Raw genomic sequence first — 16,998 nt, 5'->3', positions numbered from 1 at the left:
AATGCAGGGAACATGGATGAAAAGCTTGTCTTATGACAGCTCAATGAAGTCCATGTACCCAGGCATAAATGCAATTAGATTGCCCCTATACCACCTACTGGCCTAGCAAAGGGGGTATCTTTAATGTAGCTCTGTGTGTGGTTTTTGAGTGAGTTTATTTATAATAACAGAAATTGCATAATGCATGTATGCAAACGAGGGTCCCAGAGTAGGGTTGCTGAAAACGGAACCCTCGAGTTAGAAATTAGAACAAAACTGTATAAATTGCTGTAGGTCAGCAACACTGCAGCGCTACAGCAGAGTGAACTAATAGCAGAGAGAACACAAGAAAATCTACTGCTAAAAATGTAATCAAGCAATGCTTTTCTCCAATATAGTGCAGTATAAATATAAAGAAAAAATAATGGAAGTGGCAAAACATATACAATTTTAGTAGTAGAGAAACAAACAAGCCAGTGAAGCAGTGTAAAAATTGCAAAAAAATAAGAAAGAGACAGCAATGTGGGAATGAAACTTCAACAAAATAACAGTAACTACTTAAAATCACAAACAATTAATAGGGCAAGTTATCAGAGGTCTAAAGTCCTCTTAGAAGCTTTGAAGTGCATTTAACTAGGCAGGTTGTGGAAGAGGCAAACTATTCCAGGATGTAAGGGTAGCGATTGTAGGTGTGTTTTTTACTGTAGTTAGTGCAGACAGGTGGTAACAAGAAATCATAATTGGAAGCAAACCTAGTGCAGAGGGAGGTATGCTCAGTGGTTGTCATGCAATATTTCTTACCCCAACCAGAGTGACTTCGAGCCACCACGGGGCGTCACACTGGAGCTTGTGCAGCATTTCCTGGTCAAGCTGCAGAAGGCGTACTCACCACTGAGGAAGCTGGAGAATCTGCTGTCAGCCATATCTGTCATATATAGCAGTGTGAGTGGCCTTTGTTTCATTTTCTCCTTTTATCACTTTAGTAGTTTCTTTTTCTAATTGGTCCTATTAGTGACAAATGAAGAGAAACTTGAGGTGTTTTTCTAATTGGTCCTATTAGTGACAAATGAAGAGAAACTTGAGGTGAAAGTGGTTTGCCCGCTTGCATATTCAAGTATCTGTCAAATATCCAAGCCAAAGCAGCAGTTATGCAAATTATGTTTTTGAGAGGGAAAATTTTAAAAAATTGTCCTCCACCCAACTATAGCAGGAAGCTACAAAGTATATGGGTTTCCTTTGTATGGAAACTGGTACAAACTTCCTTTGTAGCTTCATGGATGATAGCTTTCCCGTTCATAAACCTTCCTCCTTGTGGGCTTCCGGGGAACTGACTTGCCAAAATATATTTTTTTAATGTGCTCATGTGCATGATTTAATATTGGAAGAACTTTAAAAAGCAGAGTACATAAAAACAGCCAATTACTGTAGGGTCTCAGTGAGACCATTGCTTGAAATACTATTTCGGGAACTTCCCTGGCTGAAATGCATTGTCAGAGTTCGTACACCTCCTTGAAATCCTCGAAAACTCTGAATTAAAAAAAAAAAGATTTGAGGGCCCTAAAGCTTCTTGAAAATAATTGTGCTCCTTGCATTCCTTGAAAACTTGGGGTTGAGGGTGACTTTCAAGCATTCAGAGCAACAAGCTCTGCATAGGGGATATTCCATGGACCCAGTCTATCGAGAAACTATGCTAGACATTCTCTTTTGAGAGTGTCGCTGAACGATTGCAATGTGGCATGACCACCGCCGCCAAAGGCCAGCCTGTTTAAATCGCCATTGCCATCACAGAGCTAGACAAATCCAGATCAAGCGACCAAGCCATGCCAAGCCACCATTTTGTTTGGCTACTTGGTCCACACCGCAGCCATCATGGCTCCATTTCCAAGTCCTATGGGCCCTAGAATTCAATTGCCTGGCAGAAAGTAAGTTTCAGCCACTTGGCTTTAACACAACAGGTATCTTTGGCTTAAGCCAGGCACTATATTAGCCATCTTGCCAAAAGGTTATTGACATCATTACAAGGGGAAAGTCAACTTTGAAAAGCCACTCGAAGTGCTTGAAGCCGACTCCAACACAGCAGCTGCTTAGCTGCAAGAAATTCCATCTTAGAAGGAGATTTCACAACATTTCAGTGCATGTGTATGAACAAGGGTTTGTTTCCTCCTCCTTGAATTCTAGCCTTTGGAATCCTTGAAATCCTTGCATTGTCCTTGCATTTTGAGCCAAATGTTCTGTGCAAACCCTGCATTGTGCACAATGTTCAAAGTTTTGGGTGATCCGGAATCCCTTCTTCACTATTGTAGACAACATGAATCCGTTGTCCATGTCATGAATGTCATGAATGTGGTATGGAGGCAAGCTCCTACTTGCATTCCCTTTGCTGTTGCTGGGATCTATCAGGTCGCTCGACTGTGGCAGCACTCACTGATGCCACCAGCTTAGTGGATTCTCACGTCATTCACCCTGACTTGCTATTCCTTACATGTCCACTCGTAGCCATGGTCATCACTTGCATGTTGTGCATTCTATAAGCGTCGAGTCATAGCAACCTCCCTGCTACCGTGCCATCAGATATGTGCATGATAATTTGGATTGGGTTGCAGGCATTGGGCTGTGGAAGTCTGTGTTAGCTATAACGACTGCTCAGGCAGGGATAGACAAAATAGCCGAAAGGTTGCACACTGTGGCCACCATGGGGCAGGCTCTCACATCCCAAGATTTTTGGAAAAGCCGAGCCGCATTCCAGTTTTTACTATAGCCAAATATTTTGAGCACTGCATGGAATCTATCAGTTTTGCAGATGTGACTCATGTGCAAGATGATGCAAATGCCGCAGTTATGAACAGAATTGCTGCCGTACCATCAGTTTCATGGGTGACTGCTACTTTGTTGCTGAGTATAGGAGTATTACTACAAGGTATTACTGCAAGAATAGGAGGCTTACTCAAAGAAAAATAGTATTTTGGGATGGTGCTTCATGGAAGTTGACAAAGGACAGCAATAGTACTGGGGAGCCAAGCTTCTGCATTTAAACCATAGGCACATGTATAACCATACGTGAGTGGCATGTCTTAGAGTGACTTGTTCTTCTGAACCTTGTGTTCTGCAATACATTTAATAATCACTCGAGAGTTTCTGTGGAATTACAGGTGCAGAGGGACCGCAAGTCGCAACCTGAGGGCGAGTCTTTTTCATTGGGTGCGGATGGTAAGTACGAGCATGATTTGTCTATCATCCTTTTGCGAGACACAATTTGAAGTCGCGTAATGCGAACTGATAATTCAAACTGGTTCTCGGCAGCCCATAAGAGCCACCATAAGTCTGCCTCTCTTAATAACCTAGCTCATGGACTAGAACTATAATATCTGCTACAGGCAACTCACTCACTCACTATCTCTCTCTCTCTCTCTCTTATGACTAGCTTCGCTCACAACACTTTTTTCCACTTTGACAGTCCTAATGCTACTGCATTAACTCTTTCCGTAACATGCCCATTGGGCATCGTTAGCCTGCTATCGATGGTTTGAAACGTCGCTTTCGAGACTTTCCGCGCTGCTCACGGACACACTGTGCCATCAGACGTGAAGGAGAACTATATTTTTGTTTTCTAAGCAGTTCACTTTTTTCCCGCCAGGTGGTAATTTTTGAGCGCGCTTCGAAATTTTGCGGTTGTCAAAGTTGAAAGCAAAAATTGCCGCCTCTGGGGGAGAGCGGCACGCGCTTCGCAAAATTGTAGATCTTGCGATTACGCTGTATCTGCGGCTGATTTTATCCATGGATTGTGCAGCAGCCAGTCTGAGGATGCTGCTTCTTCATCCAAGTTTGACTCTGAGAGCGATGACGATGCAAACCAGCCCGGAACATTGGCAGCCCGGAACATTGGCATTTCACTGCCCAGCATACCCAACTGTAGTGCTTGCAGTGAAATTTTTCTAGTGGAATACCTGTTCAATGCAAAATGTAGATTTTTTTGGAGATCGTGATTATTAGACAACAATACATTTTGTATATCTCATAAATTTTGTAACATTTTTTTCTTAAAAAGTACAAGCGTGTCTTTACAAACATTGTTAAATTTTATCCCACAATCTTGATTTTGCGATTTATATCTTTTTTATGACATACATTTCATTAAAAAAAACTGTTATGCATGAAAAGTGCATTCATTTGGCTTTTTGTTTATGTATTACATAAAATATTGGGTGCAGTAGTTCCTTCAGAAAAAAAAAAATCTGGCTTAACCTACAAAAAACTTATTTTCCCCGTGGTAGGGATGGAGTTAAAAAAACTGTAAATTAATATTCCACGTGCAGTTAGCATTTATCCAGTTCTTTTTTAGCTTTTATTGGCTGCTTGGGTCACTTTACGGGGCCGCTTGTCTACTGTACTTTAACTTGCTCACCTCACAAGATTGCTGGTTGGTCCGTGCAGACTTCCTGCCCATCTTTCTGCACGTTCTGGTACAATGTGGCCTGGTGTCAGCTGAAGTGGAAGCCGACTACATGTGGGGGCTGTTGCACCCTTCTCTGCTCACCGGTGAAGGTGGCTACTACCTCACCACCCTGAGCAGTGCCGTGCACGTTCTCAAGTCTTTGCGTGACAGTGAGGACCAGCCTGGTGCTGCTGATGCTGTGACCACACCCCCGCAGTCTACCGAAGGTTCTTCCTGCAAGGTGTGTCTCTGCACTTTTTTTTCTCGTGTAATGCTCACCTTCTCAGAGGGATTTCTCGTGTAATGCTCACCGAACTTCTCAAAAATGCACTTATGTCTTTCTCAGTTTGAAGTAAAAATGCCGACCTTTAATCGTGAACCGTTCCGTGCACCTCATTGGTGTCGATGAGTCATGCCCCTTCCTGGTGTCTGTCACTGGTTGTAGGAGGCCTCTGCCCAGCCACCTTTGTTTCGCTACCCTCGAATGGCTGACCTCCAGGGCTTCATGCAGATTGTCATCCCAGATGAGCTCAGTGGCAGCATTGTGGCCAAGACGCTGCCTGTGCTGCCCCACATGACTGCCAAGGAAGTTCGTGAGTACCCAGAGACAGTCTAGCTCAAGTACCAAGAACATTGCCAATCAGCAAATGTCGGTCAGTGCAACCTTTCTACTTCTTTCATTGCAGGAAAGATGATAGCGCACAAGTTCAGGGTCACAAATCCCGAAGATTATGGCCTATTCAAGCTAGTCAAAGGAGAAGGTGGGTGCATACGACTTCTCTATACGCTATTTCATACATAGCAGGCAACGCTGCGGAAGTCTTGCAAATAGGGGAGTCATGGAAGTCTAACTCCATGCGTTTCGCAATGCAGTTGTTCTTCATCCGCGATGATTTGTATGAAATAACTGCTTCATATACAGTAGACTTCCGTTAATTCAACTTTGGTTAATTAGATTTTTCAGTTAATTTGATCCGGGCCGAAGGTCCTGGCCGGTGCCCATGCGTTTCCATGGGCATAAACTTTTGTTGTTTTGCTCCTAAAATCGGCCTTCGCCAGATAATTCGAATTTGCCCAGTCACCTGACCCCTACGAGCCCAATAGTAGCCCCTTTAATAGCAGCGTCTGTCTTGGCGGAGTGCAGGGGACAGTCAATGCGTTGAACACACGTCACCTCCTGTTTAAAGCGCCTATTTTCAGCCTGCCCTAGGAAGATTTTCAAGCAATAACTGTGACTCACAATGTTTGATTACGGTATTTACCTGATTCTAACGAACACCCTTGTTGTGTTTTTTTCCAAGCAAATTGGGTCAAAAATTGCCTCAACGGAAGTCGGCTGCATTGCAACTGCAATTTGTGGATGCATGTTTACGTCAAATATGACGTAATATTCATGCACCATTGTGCTTCCAGAATGTGAAGTAGGTAGTACTATGCTCTGGTCGTGAACACAAATGGTGCGCTGTCGTCACCAGTCGCAGAAACATCTCGTTCCAATCAATCAGTGGTAAATGTGTTCAGACTGCTGATGCCTTTCCTGTAACAAATGCATCAAGCTGCGACATATAAGAACAGTGAAATCTCATCAATTTGAACTTTTGATTTATTAAAACTGATGACAGTGGTCGTGTAAAATTATGTGTATTTAAATGTGTGAAAACACCCCAGCAAATCAAACGTGTAAGTACTTGTGACGGATAATTCAAACACACCATGCCCCAGAGCATGCCGCAGACCATGCTCTCAGCAGTACGCCAACTCACTTGGTGACTGTGCGCTGGCTGCTGCTCCCGTCTCCCATTGCAAGTACTGTATTGTAGCGCGAATAACCCTTGCCTTAATATTTTGTAGTAAAATTGGAGTGCAGATTATATGCAAGTTGTGCCTTAAGGTACGGCTTCACAGCAGTGAAAATTTTGCCTGGAAGCTTATCTTCACCGCAGCAGCGATGCCCTGCTGTGAAGCCACACTTCCAGAAATCTTCACTTATTCGTTAGCACAATGCACGTGCACTACCTAATGCAGCGCTGCACGCAAGTCCTCCATTCAAAGAGCTTCCTATATTTCAAATCCAGCTTAATTATAACATGTTTTCAAGCACGTTCAAGTTGGAATTATGAATTATCAAGATTTCACTATGTGAGACTTAATTTCGCATCAATGTGTACCTATATCTTTTTTTCAATTGTGATGCACTATTTATCTGTCGTGAATGCAAGCAGTGGGAGAAGTTTCTTTAGCCTTAGTAGCATTGCCTTCTATGTTTGAAACGTAGTGGCTTGAGAACCTTCACACAAATATAGAATGGCCATTTTTTCTTTCTCTCTGCAGAGACACAGTTGACTGACAACGACTGTCCTCAGGCTATCAAGGCAGACCTTCTCACGAGTGGTGTTGAGTGCCGCTTTGCTTACAAGCGCTACGATGTCAAGTTTGTGTGGCCGTTCAGTGACAAGTCAGCTTGACCCATCGTTTGGTCGACCAGGTCTGCGGGCCTTTGGAGTGCTTCCGAACAAAACTCTCCAGCATTGCACATTTTGCTATTGTGGACTTGCAATGTGCTCTCGCGTTTGGCTTATTTGGTGGTAGATTGTTTGCTCAGCCAGGAAAAAAAAATACAGAAGTGCACAGGCTGCAGAATTATTTGTTTGTGTCCCCCGGTTATTGGGATGCATGAGCTTATCATTCCTAGTTGAGAACAGAGCTGGACGTGAAATAATGTTCTCGAGGTACGGGTGTACAATATTTCAAATCAAGCAAGACACATCATGCATTCAAAATTATGCTCTGTGTGGTCCCTTAGTGGGCTGGCTAGTTGCCCACTTTGTTAGGCCAACACTCCAAGATGTTTTCACTGCATGAGAAAAATTTTGTAATGCTTGTTTTTATCATGTTTTCTGTCCCCATATGAACCACTCTTCCTTATAACAAAGAGGTTTGAGCCTGCAGAGGGAAACAAGCCTGCAGAGGGAAAATTATAGATTTAAATTTATGGTACATGGCCTGCTTTGCTGCCTGTTCCCCCCCAAGTGTCGTAAACAGGCTTTATTGTTGAGGCTACAACTTTTTGGTTGGGAGGACGCTGCTGTGCAGGCATATATTGTGACAAGGAAGTGCAAAGTAGTGTTTCATACTTTACTACGACATCGAGATGAATTAACACAGGGTATGTAGGCTTGCGGTTCAAATACTCATGTATGCAGTTAGACTTAAGAAATATTACAGTTAAACCTTGATACTATAACGAAGTCACAAAAATCATCACATAGCTTCGTTACATCGAAATGCCGTATATTTTTGTGTAAGGACGATAACCCTTGTACTGGCCACACCCCAAGATGTGGGCCTGAATAACTCGGGAAACTCGGGGGAAAAAAAATATGTAACAAATTATCTGTACATGAGCTGCATTCCTCTTTCCTGAGAATACACCATGCCAGCTGCATCAACCTGATGCATAGAGGTGTCTCAGTCTGTTCTATGGTTGTTTCTGCAGTTGATAGTCTATAGGCTGGAAGCTCAGAGACTTAAGTGTTGGCAACACCACGAAATTTTTTTCCCAGATGACTTGCAGCTTGTCCTATCACGCTTTCCACCCATGCTGTTTGTAAGAGACAGCTCTTGCAGCTGCACACCATCCTGAGCCTCATGTGCGCCAAATGCTTCATGCATAATTTGTATGCACTGTGAAAAGTAAGAGAGTGTTACCAACTGCAACATTCCGTACACATTTTGCATGAAAACCTCTGTAGCTTTTCTAAATCCTGCAGCCCCTTCACCTTTGAACAGCACTTCGCTGATGCGGTGCATAAAGGTGTTTTTGTTTCCTTTTTGACTGTGTCCGTAGTTGATTGAAGCTCGAGTGAAGTCGTTTGAAGCTAGTTCAGAGTGAAGCTCATTGACTAAGTATCATCAAAATTCGTATCCCTGTGGCCTCCGGTGTGTCCTGTCATGTACGTTCATACAGCATATGTATACTGCTTTCCGTAGGAAGCGCCTGTCACTGCATTTTACACTAACCATCACGCACGGGCTCTGCGCTTTATGAGCACTCTACATGTTTGCGCCATGAGCCTTCATCACTTACGCACTACCTGAAGCGTACGTAAGCACTATCAAGTAAAACGCTTGTTTCACTTCTCGCTTGAAGACTGCAGTAGCTTTTTATTGCACAAACTTGCAGGCTATGCAATGTCAGAGCTTGCATCTGAAAATGGCATTACCTTGTAATACTATCGTAGTACATCAGCAAAGAACCGTATGCAAATAAATCTTTTAGGCACTGGCACTCGCAATACGGTTTCCATTTAATGCCTCGCTCATTTGAGACTGAAGTCAAGTATTGAAACTGCAGATAAACACACTTGCATTATCTTAAAACTAAAAATGCATGGCTTTCTATGAACAATGTTTTATAAAAAGTAAAAATTAGTCATTACATCAAGAATTTTTATGCATTGAAACTCGTTACATTCAGGTATAACTGTGCCTGTGAAGCCGCAAATACAGCTTTTGACCATTCTATGTACTACCACTAGTGTCAGGCATGAAAAGGTTTTACTGCATTAGGCTCTCAAACAAGGTGTAACTGCAGCAGTTCTTTGGCAATCCGCACTACTCATTATTAGCAGCCTTTAAGCACAAACACAAGAAAGTTGCTACAACGAAATTGCGCAAAGAAAGCTTGCAATTGTGCACGGCTGTTTTTTTTTTTTTTTTTTTTGTGGCACATACAGGGTGTTTTTCTCTTCTTTACAAAAAAACAACAAAAAAAGACTACTTTATCTCGGTTCAATGTTCATGGCTCTGTTAGTAAAAGTGATGGCCATCAAGAAAGAGAGTAGGTTGTGATACTTCGCTGTTGCCAGAGATTAGTTTCCAGTTTTATTGTCTTAATAGCCCATTTTGTGTAATATTCACCTGTTTAGCTAATCTCAGTGCTTTGTAACATAATCAAGAAATGGAAGCTGCATGTCTCGTAAATGAGAAGTTACTCAGCTTGGGTGTTTATGTAAAGAAGTTGGTTTTAATTGGTTGTGAGATGTTGAATTAACATAGGTTCTTTTAAGAAACACCTCTGGAAGTTTGTCTAGCTGTACTAGTTGTGCACGACTGCTTGAAAAGAACACTGGGTACGTCTCATTTATGAAGTACATAATATGAAGATGCTCTGAGGAAGCTGTAGGCAATTAAGTTTTTCTGCTTGAACCTTTCTCAGCCTCATTAATCCAAACTTGTTTCATCTTGAACCATTGCAAAGGGTCTGGCTTCTCACCTGGAATGTGGGTGTAATGTCTCTTGTCATCTGAGGTGTATAATAGTTGATGTGTCATGTTTATTTGGTAATTGTTATCTTAGTTAGCAGCTTGGAAGTCTGCTTCCAACTACATTATTTTTTGCATGTCCTTGAAAACACCAACAAAATTCATAATTCATTTCATCCTCTCATTGGTAGAACATATAAGCAACTTCATAAGGAAGACACTGAGTAATAATAAATTGCAGCTTTTCTTTATGAATTTTCTTTTACAACTTCTCCTCCTGTACATTTTAAAAACAAGAGGGAGTACCACAGTCACCAGCATAGCCACAGCAAGCTGAATTCAGCAATGCACACATAGTCAACATTGTGACATTTTGTTTCAATCACCTTGAGTGAAAATTTAGTGAGCTGAAATGATTTAGGGAAGTGACAATGTAAGAAAAAGAACTTGCGTACAGTGTGAAAATATATAATCATTCAGGGTAGGTGAACTTGCACGCAACAACGAAACCAAGCAGGAATTTTGGGTGATGAATGCTAGATGCTGCCATGCTAATTCTCTTTTTTTCTAAGCCAAATTGTGTGCTTAGAAAAGAAGAGTAAAATCTGATAGTGCTTAGTAAAGTGTGTCTCTAGCGCTTTGCGTGTTGTGCTGTCTTTTGTGTAAATAAGTTGTCATCCTGAAGCTGCATTTGTAGCATTTTGCACTTTTACAGAGCTGATGGCACCATGTGAGAATGACATACCTACTTTCCTTGAATTGTCGACTGGACTGCTGATGGTTGTGTATGCAAGGCTTCATTCAGCAAAGTAACCGTAACATGGTACAGACTTGGCTGCTATAATGGCTGTTGACACAAGCTAAATTGTACTTTGTTGGCTACAGTAAGCTGACCATCAAGGAATGTAACTCGCCATTAAAAGAAGGTGCGTGTGAGCCAAGGATTATGTAGAAGTGCAAAATGCCACAAAGTGAAAGCAAAGCCTTCACATTTTGGCGTGATGGAGAATTGTTCTCAGCGTAGATGTCTATGCAGACCCCAGGGCAGCTCATTAAAATGCCTGTCACTGGCAGTCTGTCTTTGCTCCACTGAAGTACTATCTACTGTCCGAAAAGCAGTGAAACCCTTTGAAAACGTTCAACTTCTTTGCCCACCATCAAACAGTTGCTATTGATGCTAGTAGCACCCCATCTTTGTAACCTCATGGAGTACAGGAGCTCTACAAGCCTAAGACTGGGTTTACACTAAATGTTGGTGTTTGTTTAAGCTATATCTGCATGCTTGCCGTCCAATAGCAAATTACATGCTGTATTTCATTGTCATGGGTGCTCTTGATAACTGCTGGCTGAATGCACTTAAGACGGCAGTGTTGTAGCAGTTCATATAAGTGTCTAGTCCGTTAGCGTGTAGCATCTGGTGTATATGCAAATGACGACCGTCCCACTTTGGAAAGAAAACTGACTGTTTATTTTATGTATGTGACCATTTCGTTGCTTCTGGAGATTACAGTTGTCTACTATGGTATACTTGAACAGGCAACTGAGGTTACAAATTAAGCAATGTGTTTTTCGGATCATATGTAGTGCAGGTGTTTTGCGAAACTGGTGCCTTAGGCATCTGGAGCCTGGAACGGACTTGAAATAACTTGCATGCTCTATTTTGATACAAGGGCCATAATGCACTCACATATGGTTCAGATGGTTTCCACCAAGTCACACTTTTAGCATAGGTGAAAATACCTTCCAACTAGAGTTTCATACCCTCAATGTCTTTATTCCACGGAAATTAGTTTCGTTCATATGTCAGTGTCCTGCTGGGGAATGTTTGGTGGAAGTGCAGTTTTTTTTTTTTTTTATCTCCTTCAGCAAAAGGTGTTGTCTAGTTTTTATTTTTCACGCTATAACTTAACATAAAAAATTATACAATGAATCATTATCATTTTCACACACTGTGCACCAGCATTGCTAAAAGTGTTCTGTGTTTTTTGTGAATTGATTTTTAGAAACCTTAACATTGCAGATTATATGTACATAATATCCATAACAATTGCTTCTTTCAGTAAACGGTTGTTTTAAGATTTTTTGCCAAGCTTGCTTGTGCATGCAGCGGCCTGTACGCAGTACATTGTGATTTTTTTGCTAGGTGTGTGGATAGCAGTGTGCTGGCATTGCTACAAAGTAGAAGATTAATGTTAATTGTTTAAGTACCATGAACGATCTGCCCACAACACTGTACCCCTCACTCTGAGGACTTGGCTAAAAACAAAGTCGAGCCGGAAAAGCAATTGTTCTTTACCAAAACTTTGTATTGAAAAATACTATACCAGGCAACAGTTAAGACTGACAATCAGCAACTGGTGCCTCAAATTCACATCGTCCAGGTTGTGGCTGCACCCAAAACTTGGCACCAAGCAGCGGATTACTCAGTACTCATGATATAGATGCAGAAGTGTGAGCTTGTGCTCACATGGCAACAGTACAGCAACAGAGTTGTATTTTTGTTTTTAGTTTTTAGATTACGATGGTGAGTGCCTTCTCAATGTGCACACAACTTGATTAAAATCGACTTGAGAGCCAACTGCATGACTTCAGTTCACTGGTGTGCCTTTGGTTACTGGGGAAGCTATCTTGAGTGCCAGCTCACGAAATGTCTTAAAATTTGGTAAAGAGCCCCTGAAATAACAGCAGAAATGACAATGTCCAAGAGTGCCTTCCTGTATAGCAAGGCATCAAGCCAGACAACAATTGTAAGTCAAGTTATCGCTGACAGCAATCAATTAAAGAGTACAGCCGTAGTATAACATAAACATTGATCTGCCCACTATACAGTGGACTTCCTCCTTTCAGAAGCAAGTACATGCATACCTTCCAAGCCTTCGAGTTTCCACATACTTTCTGTAAATTTTCAGCAAATTGGGGGGCAGGATACTTTATAAGTGTGACAAACTGGCATGCGAGCCTGCTTTGTTTGCCATGTTCAATTAGCATGAGCAAGTTTGGCTTAAGAACTGCAGCATATTCCTGATTCCCAAAGCAGTATGTGTTCTTGACAATTATTGTCAACAACTTATACTGCTTTGGGAATTGAAGCTATTTGCTGCGTTTCCTATCACACACATAGTCGTCATGAGCAAGTCTAAATTGTGTCTCGAGCACTATAGCATGTAGAATGAGTTGGATGAGCAGGAATTATTTTACTACAGTGAAAAAATGTGTAATATGTTGCTGATCATGCTGAATTTTTCTGTAGCGCCTCTAGTGGAGAATCATTGTTGCACGCCTAACGATTTAATAAGTGCTTGACAGTTTTCGGAAGTTGTGCTTCTAATTGAGCACTTATGGGATTTTGTCCATTTTTAATGCTTCTGCTGTACAAAACTTATCCGTGGTAGAGCAGTATTTATATAAAATTGCATGAGTGCTACCTCACTGATGTGGGGGGAAAGGCTGTGTGCCACGTTAATACCATTGCAGGAAAAACATGATGCAAGCTTGTTGCTCTTGGTGTCTGTCAGTGTGCAATTTGCCTTATGTGTATGGTGAGCAGACTTTTTTGGATTATCTAGGGGAAAAGGATGGAGATAAGAGTGGGGGTGGTTGCTCTATCATACGCTTAGGAGATGTGGAGCCTTGGGACTTCGCAATGAATGTAGCTCGGCAAAAATTTTATCTCCATTATATATATTGCTTCCAGCACAGACGTGATATTTGGAACTGGCTGTGTGTATGCAAGCAGGTACCAGATTTATTTTGTAGACGAGACAGAAGTGTTCCGTTTCCACTTTACCTTTGCACTCTGCATTACCATAAACTGGCTGGCGAAGTTAAATTTGATGCTTTGGCTGTAGACAGGCTGGTGCCAGTGCTGTCTAAATGTTGGAAGTAGGCCATGTAAGTTTTTGCATACCTTTGGCACGGTCAGTTTAACAAAATCGCATTGATAGTTTACTTGCAGCATTGAGTGCCAGCGCATATGTTTTACAATTACGAGCCTCTCTCACTGGTACAGCTTGGTCCAAGCCATGAGGATGATAGGACACAACTTGCCACTATTAGAACAGCACACATGAAACCAGGATATTTTATACCTATATCAGCCTGTCTGGTCACTTTACAGATATGCAACTGCTAATCGTCCTGCTGGCCATGGCGTATTCTGTTCTGTGATTTCATATTTTATTGATAACCGTTTTAGCATAACTTGCACTGGTGATCTGTTCAGGTGTATCTCACTTTTGTCCTGTTCTGTGTTTCATGCTTGGAAATGGTGCATGTAATTAAACAAGCGTACTCGTAAATACTCTACTGTGCTGATGTATAGGCTGCCTTCCTTGTGTCAATTTTTTCTGTGATCGACAAAGCCGAGTGTGAGGTTGTCTTGTACACCTGACATTTTTAGCCTATGCAAAGTTTTAGGTATATGAAGTGTGCTGTACATGACACTATTTTTTACAGCTTTTCATCTTGTAGCTTGTTTGTTTCATGTGACTGCCGTGTTCATCGCTGCTATGCTGCAGCCATGTCTGTTTCCTGGACATGGTTTATTATGAGCCTCTCATAGTATTTACATGACTCCCGCTACCTTGCGTTTTGTGAATTTGTTGTTTTGACACCAACATTTCTCTCTGCTTTTTGACTGCCATGACTGGGCTGGATTGGCTGTAATTTTGGCAGTGGTGTTCTTGTTTGCAGGCGAACAAGCGAAGGTTACAATGAATATATTGGTGGGCATCACTTCAGTGCCTGAATAAACTTCCTCGGGCAAAGTGTTGGTTGTCTGTTTTCTGTCGTAGATGGCTTTGCCAGCAGTTGAAATGGCCAGAAGAGTGGGAGCATCTATGCCACTCCTGTTGTGTGGCTTTTGTTGTATAAACCATGTCTTGCTGTCTTTTGCAGACAGCCTTGGCACCCGGCAGGTATCCTGTCAGCTTATAAAAAGGCTTGTGTATTTTGAGACACGCAGCTTTCTGCAGTGTTGCATAGTCTCTAAATTTTAACCCTCTAGCTGGTACCTTAACCAATTTGTAGGTTCTATGAAAATTTCTGCAAAGTAGATTATGTAAAGGTACTTGTTTTAGTCTAGTTTGCTTATTACACATAATTAGACTACAAAATGTGGATTATACATATGTATACATATGGAGGGAGGTCCCAGAGTCAACAATTGCAAAGGGGACCTTTTGTCAATATTGTCTAGAAAACCTAAGTGCACAGCAGCAATATAGGTAACTAAAAAAAAAAAAAACTGCTGGAGTCAGTAGCTAACACAAAAGAATTACTTTATTGCGATAGCAATTATATGGACACTCCAAAGCAGATTTCTGCCGTCGCCGTGAGGTTCCGTATGACGTCAACGGCGATGAAATCGTCGCCGCGCTCCGGACGCTGCATGTGCGAATGAAAGGGCGTGAGGGACGCGCGCTTTCACGGGGAGCGAACGCACGTCGGAGAGCAAACGCGCGTTCTGCGCCGTTCTCCCTGAAGGGCTGCAGAATTAAGCGTCTCTTTCCTCCTTTCCATATATAGAGAGCAAACGCAACTTTTTCCGTCGCGCGAAAGGCTGTGGGGGGACGGGAGGAAGGGAGGGGAGGTTTAGCTGCGGCACCAAATACGTATTTATATATAAAACGCCGAGCGCGTTCGGTGCGAACGCGAGCAAAACGCCGACGGCGTCGACAATAGTTCTGCGCGTTGCTGGTGCTGCTGCATGTCCAAGTTTATACAGCTGATAAAACTACTATCCTTACTCCGTATAGCTCTCTACTAATTTGCTATCGCAATTGGTGCTTCGCCTTTCGGGTGAAACTGCGACAATTTTTTTTTTTAAATAACACAGAATAATTATTGTAAAAAATGGTAAGTGGTGGAATGAACTGGTGGAACTCCCTTTTCGCAGAAGGGAGGTGCAACCCGGTCGTTCAGTGAACATCGCGCTGAAACAAGTCAGCAGCGACAACAGGCGTGCCTTCTCGTGCACTGACAAGCTGTCGGACAAAGGCGGCAGCGAGCAGTCCGAGCTGTTGCTTAACGGGGTGGTGGCCGGAACCTTGACCGCCGTAGCAGCGCAGTGCTCGTGAGAAAGCGGATAGCAACGACCGATTTCCGCCATGCCGGCCAAGGGGTCAATCTTGGCGGCGGAGTGAGGGACGCTAGCCAAGGAGGCCGCACTAGGTCTCATCTCCTCCTCCTCCTCTCGTGCGGCATTCGGTGTCTGAGGGGCCGCCGTGGCCAGCAGGAATGTAGCGAAGGGATGCAGGGGGCCAGGAGGGCCAGCGCTGTAGCCTCCGCTTGCGACGTCAATCACGATACCCGTGCGGGCGAGGAAATCGCGTCCGGGAATCACGGGCACGGAAAGACCCGGGAAATGCACAAAGCGCTGACGGCGCACGCGATTCTCCCAGCGCACAGCCAACCGCACCGAGCCGCACGAGGTAGCCGTACTGCTCGCGAGGTGGAAGGCGGTGTTGAAGGCTCTAATGCCGACAGAACGCCGGCGCAAATGCGCCATAACCTCTTCGCCGAACAGCGAGACCGAGGCCCCGCTATCCAGCAACGCCACAAACTGTCGGCCAGCGATCGTAAGGGCGATGAAAGGCGCCGGCGTGGAGCAGTGGCGCACCGACGGCGGGTGGGGGAGGCCGAGTTAAGCCCCCCCACGCGTCCAGCCCCACCAGTCCAACGTCTACCTTCAGTGCTCTGTTCATATTGTCATTACAATTCAGGAGGTGGCTTGAGGTCGAATATTCCTGAGTAACAAAAATACTCTATCATTGCGTTGTATTTATTCAATCACTGTTAAGTTAGTTTACTCTATGATTGTGTTGTATTTATTCAATCACTTAAGTTAGTTTGAGTAAAGCGCTGAAGAAATAAACATAGGCAAGATCCTTGGTGTCATTATTATTATACTTATTAGGCCTTTTATTTGCTGTTGGATTCCTCTGGCTAAAGCAAGGAAATTGCATTTTATGCAAAGTGATCCCTCCTCTCCCCCCCCCCCCCCGGCAGAGATCCTGGGTGCGCTACTGGCGTGGAGGAAGAGTTAGTTCCAGAGCGACACGCCATTGGAACCAGAGGTTGCATTTCATCACCATGCGCCCCTATTGTCGCCGCCCGCGATGGGGAGCTCACCGCCCAGGTAGCACAAACCCATCTAGAAGACGTCTACATTTGGGCTTGTTCAAGCCAAGAGGTTGTCTACTATCCGGCTTCTACAAGCCGAGTAGTAGCCTTAGAACTCCACAAGCACTCCTGAAGCCAAGCTAATGCTCCCTCCGTATTCGTCTTGGGGAAGTCTTGGCAAGCTGTTCGTTAGAATCTGTA

The 16,998-nt window shown here is 43.2% G+C and overlaps 1 protein-coding gene and 1 long non-coding RNA gene across 23 annotated transcripts in view; one reads left to right on the top strand and one right to left on the bottom strand.

Annotated features, from left to right (window-relative positions):
* LOC119457585 (protein sprint) overlaps positions 1 to 16,998 on the top strand; it is an 89,868-nt gene that overhangs the window by 36,142 nt on the left and 36,728 nt on the right. Inside the window, exons 14-19 of one of the 21 annotated variants that reach the window (XR_007467723.1) lie at positions 790 to 921; positions 3,129 to 3,186; positions 4,411 to 4,652; positions 4,857 to 5,004; positions 5,098 to 5,172; positions 6,743 to 7,034. The exons of 11 other annotated variants lie outside the window; for them this stretch is intronic. Coding sequence is in view for 5 of the 10 variants with exons in the window: in XM_049670255.1 (XP_049526212.1) it covers positions 790 to 921; positions 3,129 to 3,186; positions 4,411 to 4,652; positions 4,857 to 5,004; positions 5,098 to 5,172 (655 nt within the window). In the remaining 5 variants the exon portion in view is untranslated. Of the gene's footprint in view, positions 1 to 789; positions 922 to 3,128; positions 3,187 to 4,410; positions 4,653 to 4,856; positions 5,005 to 5,097; positions 5,173 to 6,742; positions 12,200 to 16,998 lie in introns of all 21 variants that reach the window. 9 more of the 21 variants (XR_007467725.1, XR_007467726.1, XR_007467724.1 and 6 more) reach the window with 9 other exon arrangements.
* The window catches only part of LOC125946629 (uncharacterized), a 39,665-nt gene that overhangs the window by 12,637 nt on the left and 10,030 nt on the right, over positions 1 to 16,998 (bottom strand). The window lies entirely within an intron of this gene.

Source organism: Dermacentor silvarum, chromosome 7 (genome assembly GCF_013339745.2).
Source record: "Dermacentor silvarum isolate Dsil-2018 chromosome 7, BIME_Dsil_1.4, whole genome shotgun sequence".
Classification (NCBI taxonomy): Eukaryota; Metazoa; Arthropoda; class Arachnida; order Ixodida; family Ixodidae; genus Dermacentor; species Dermacentor silvarum.
Note: the sequence above shows the minus strand (reverse complement) of the source record. Positions and strands in the feature narration are given on the sequence as shown.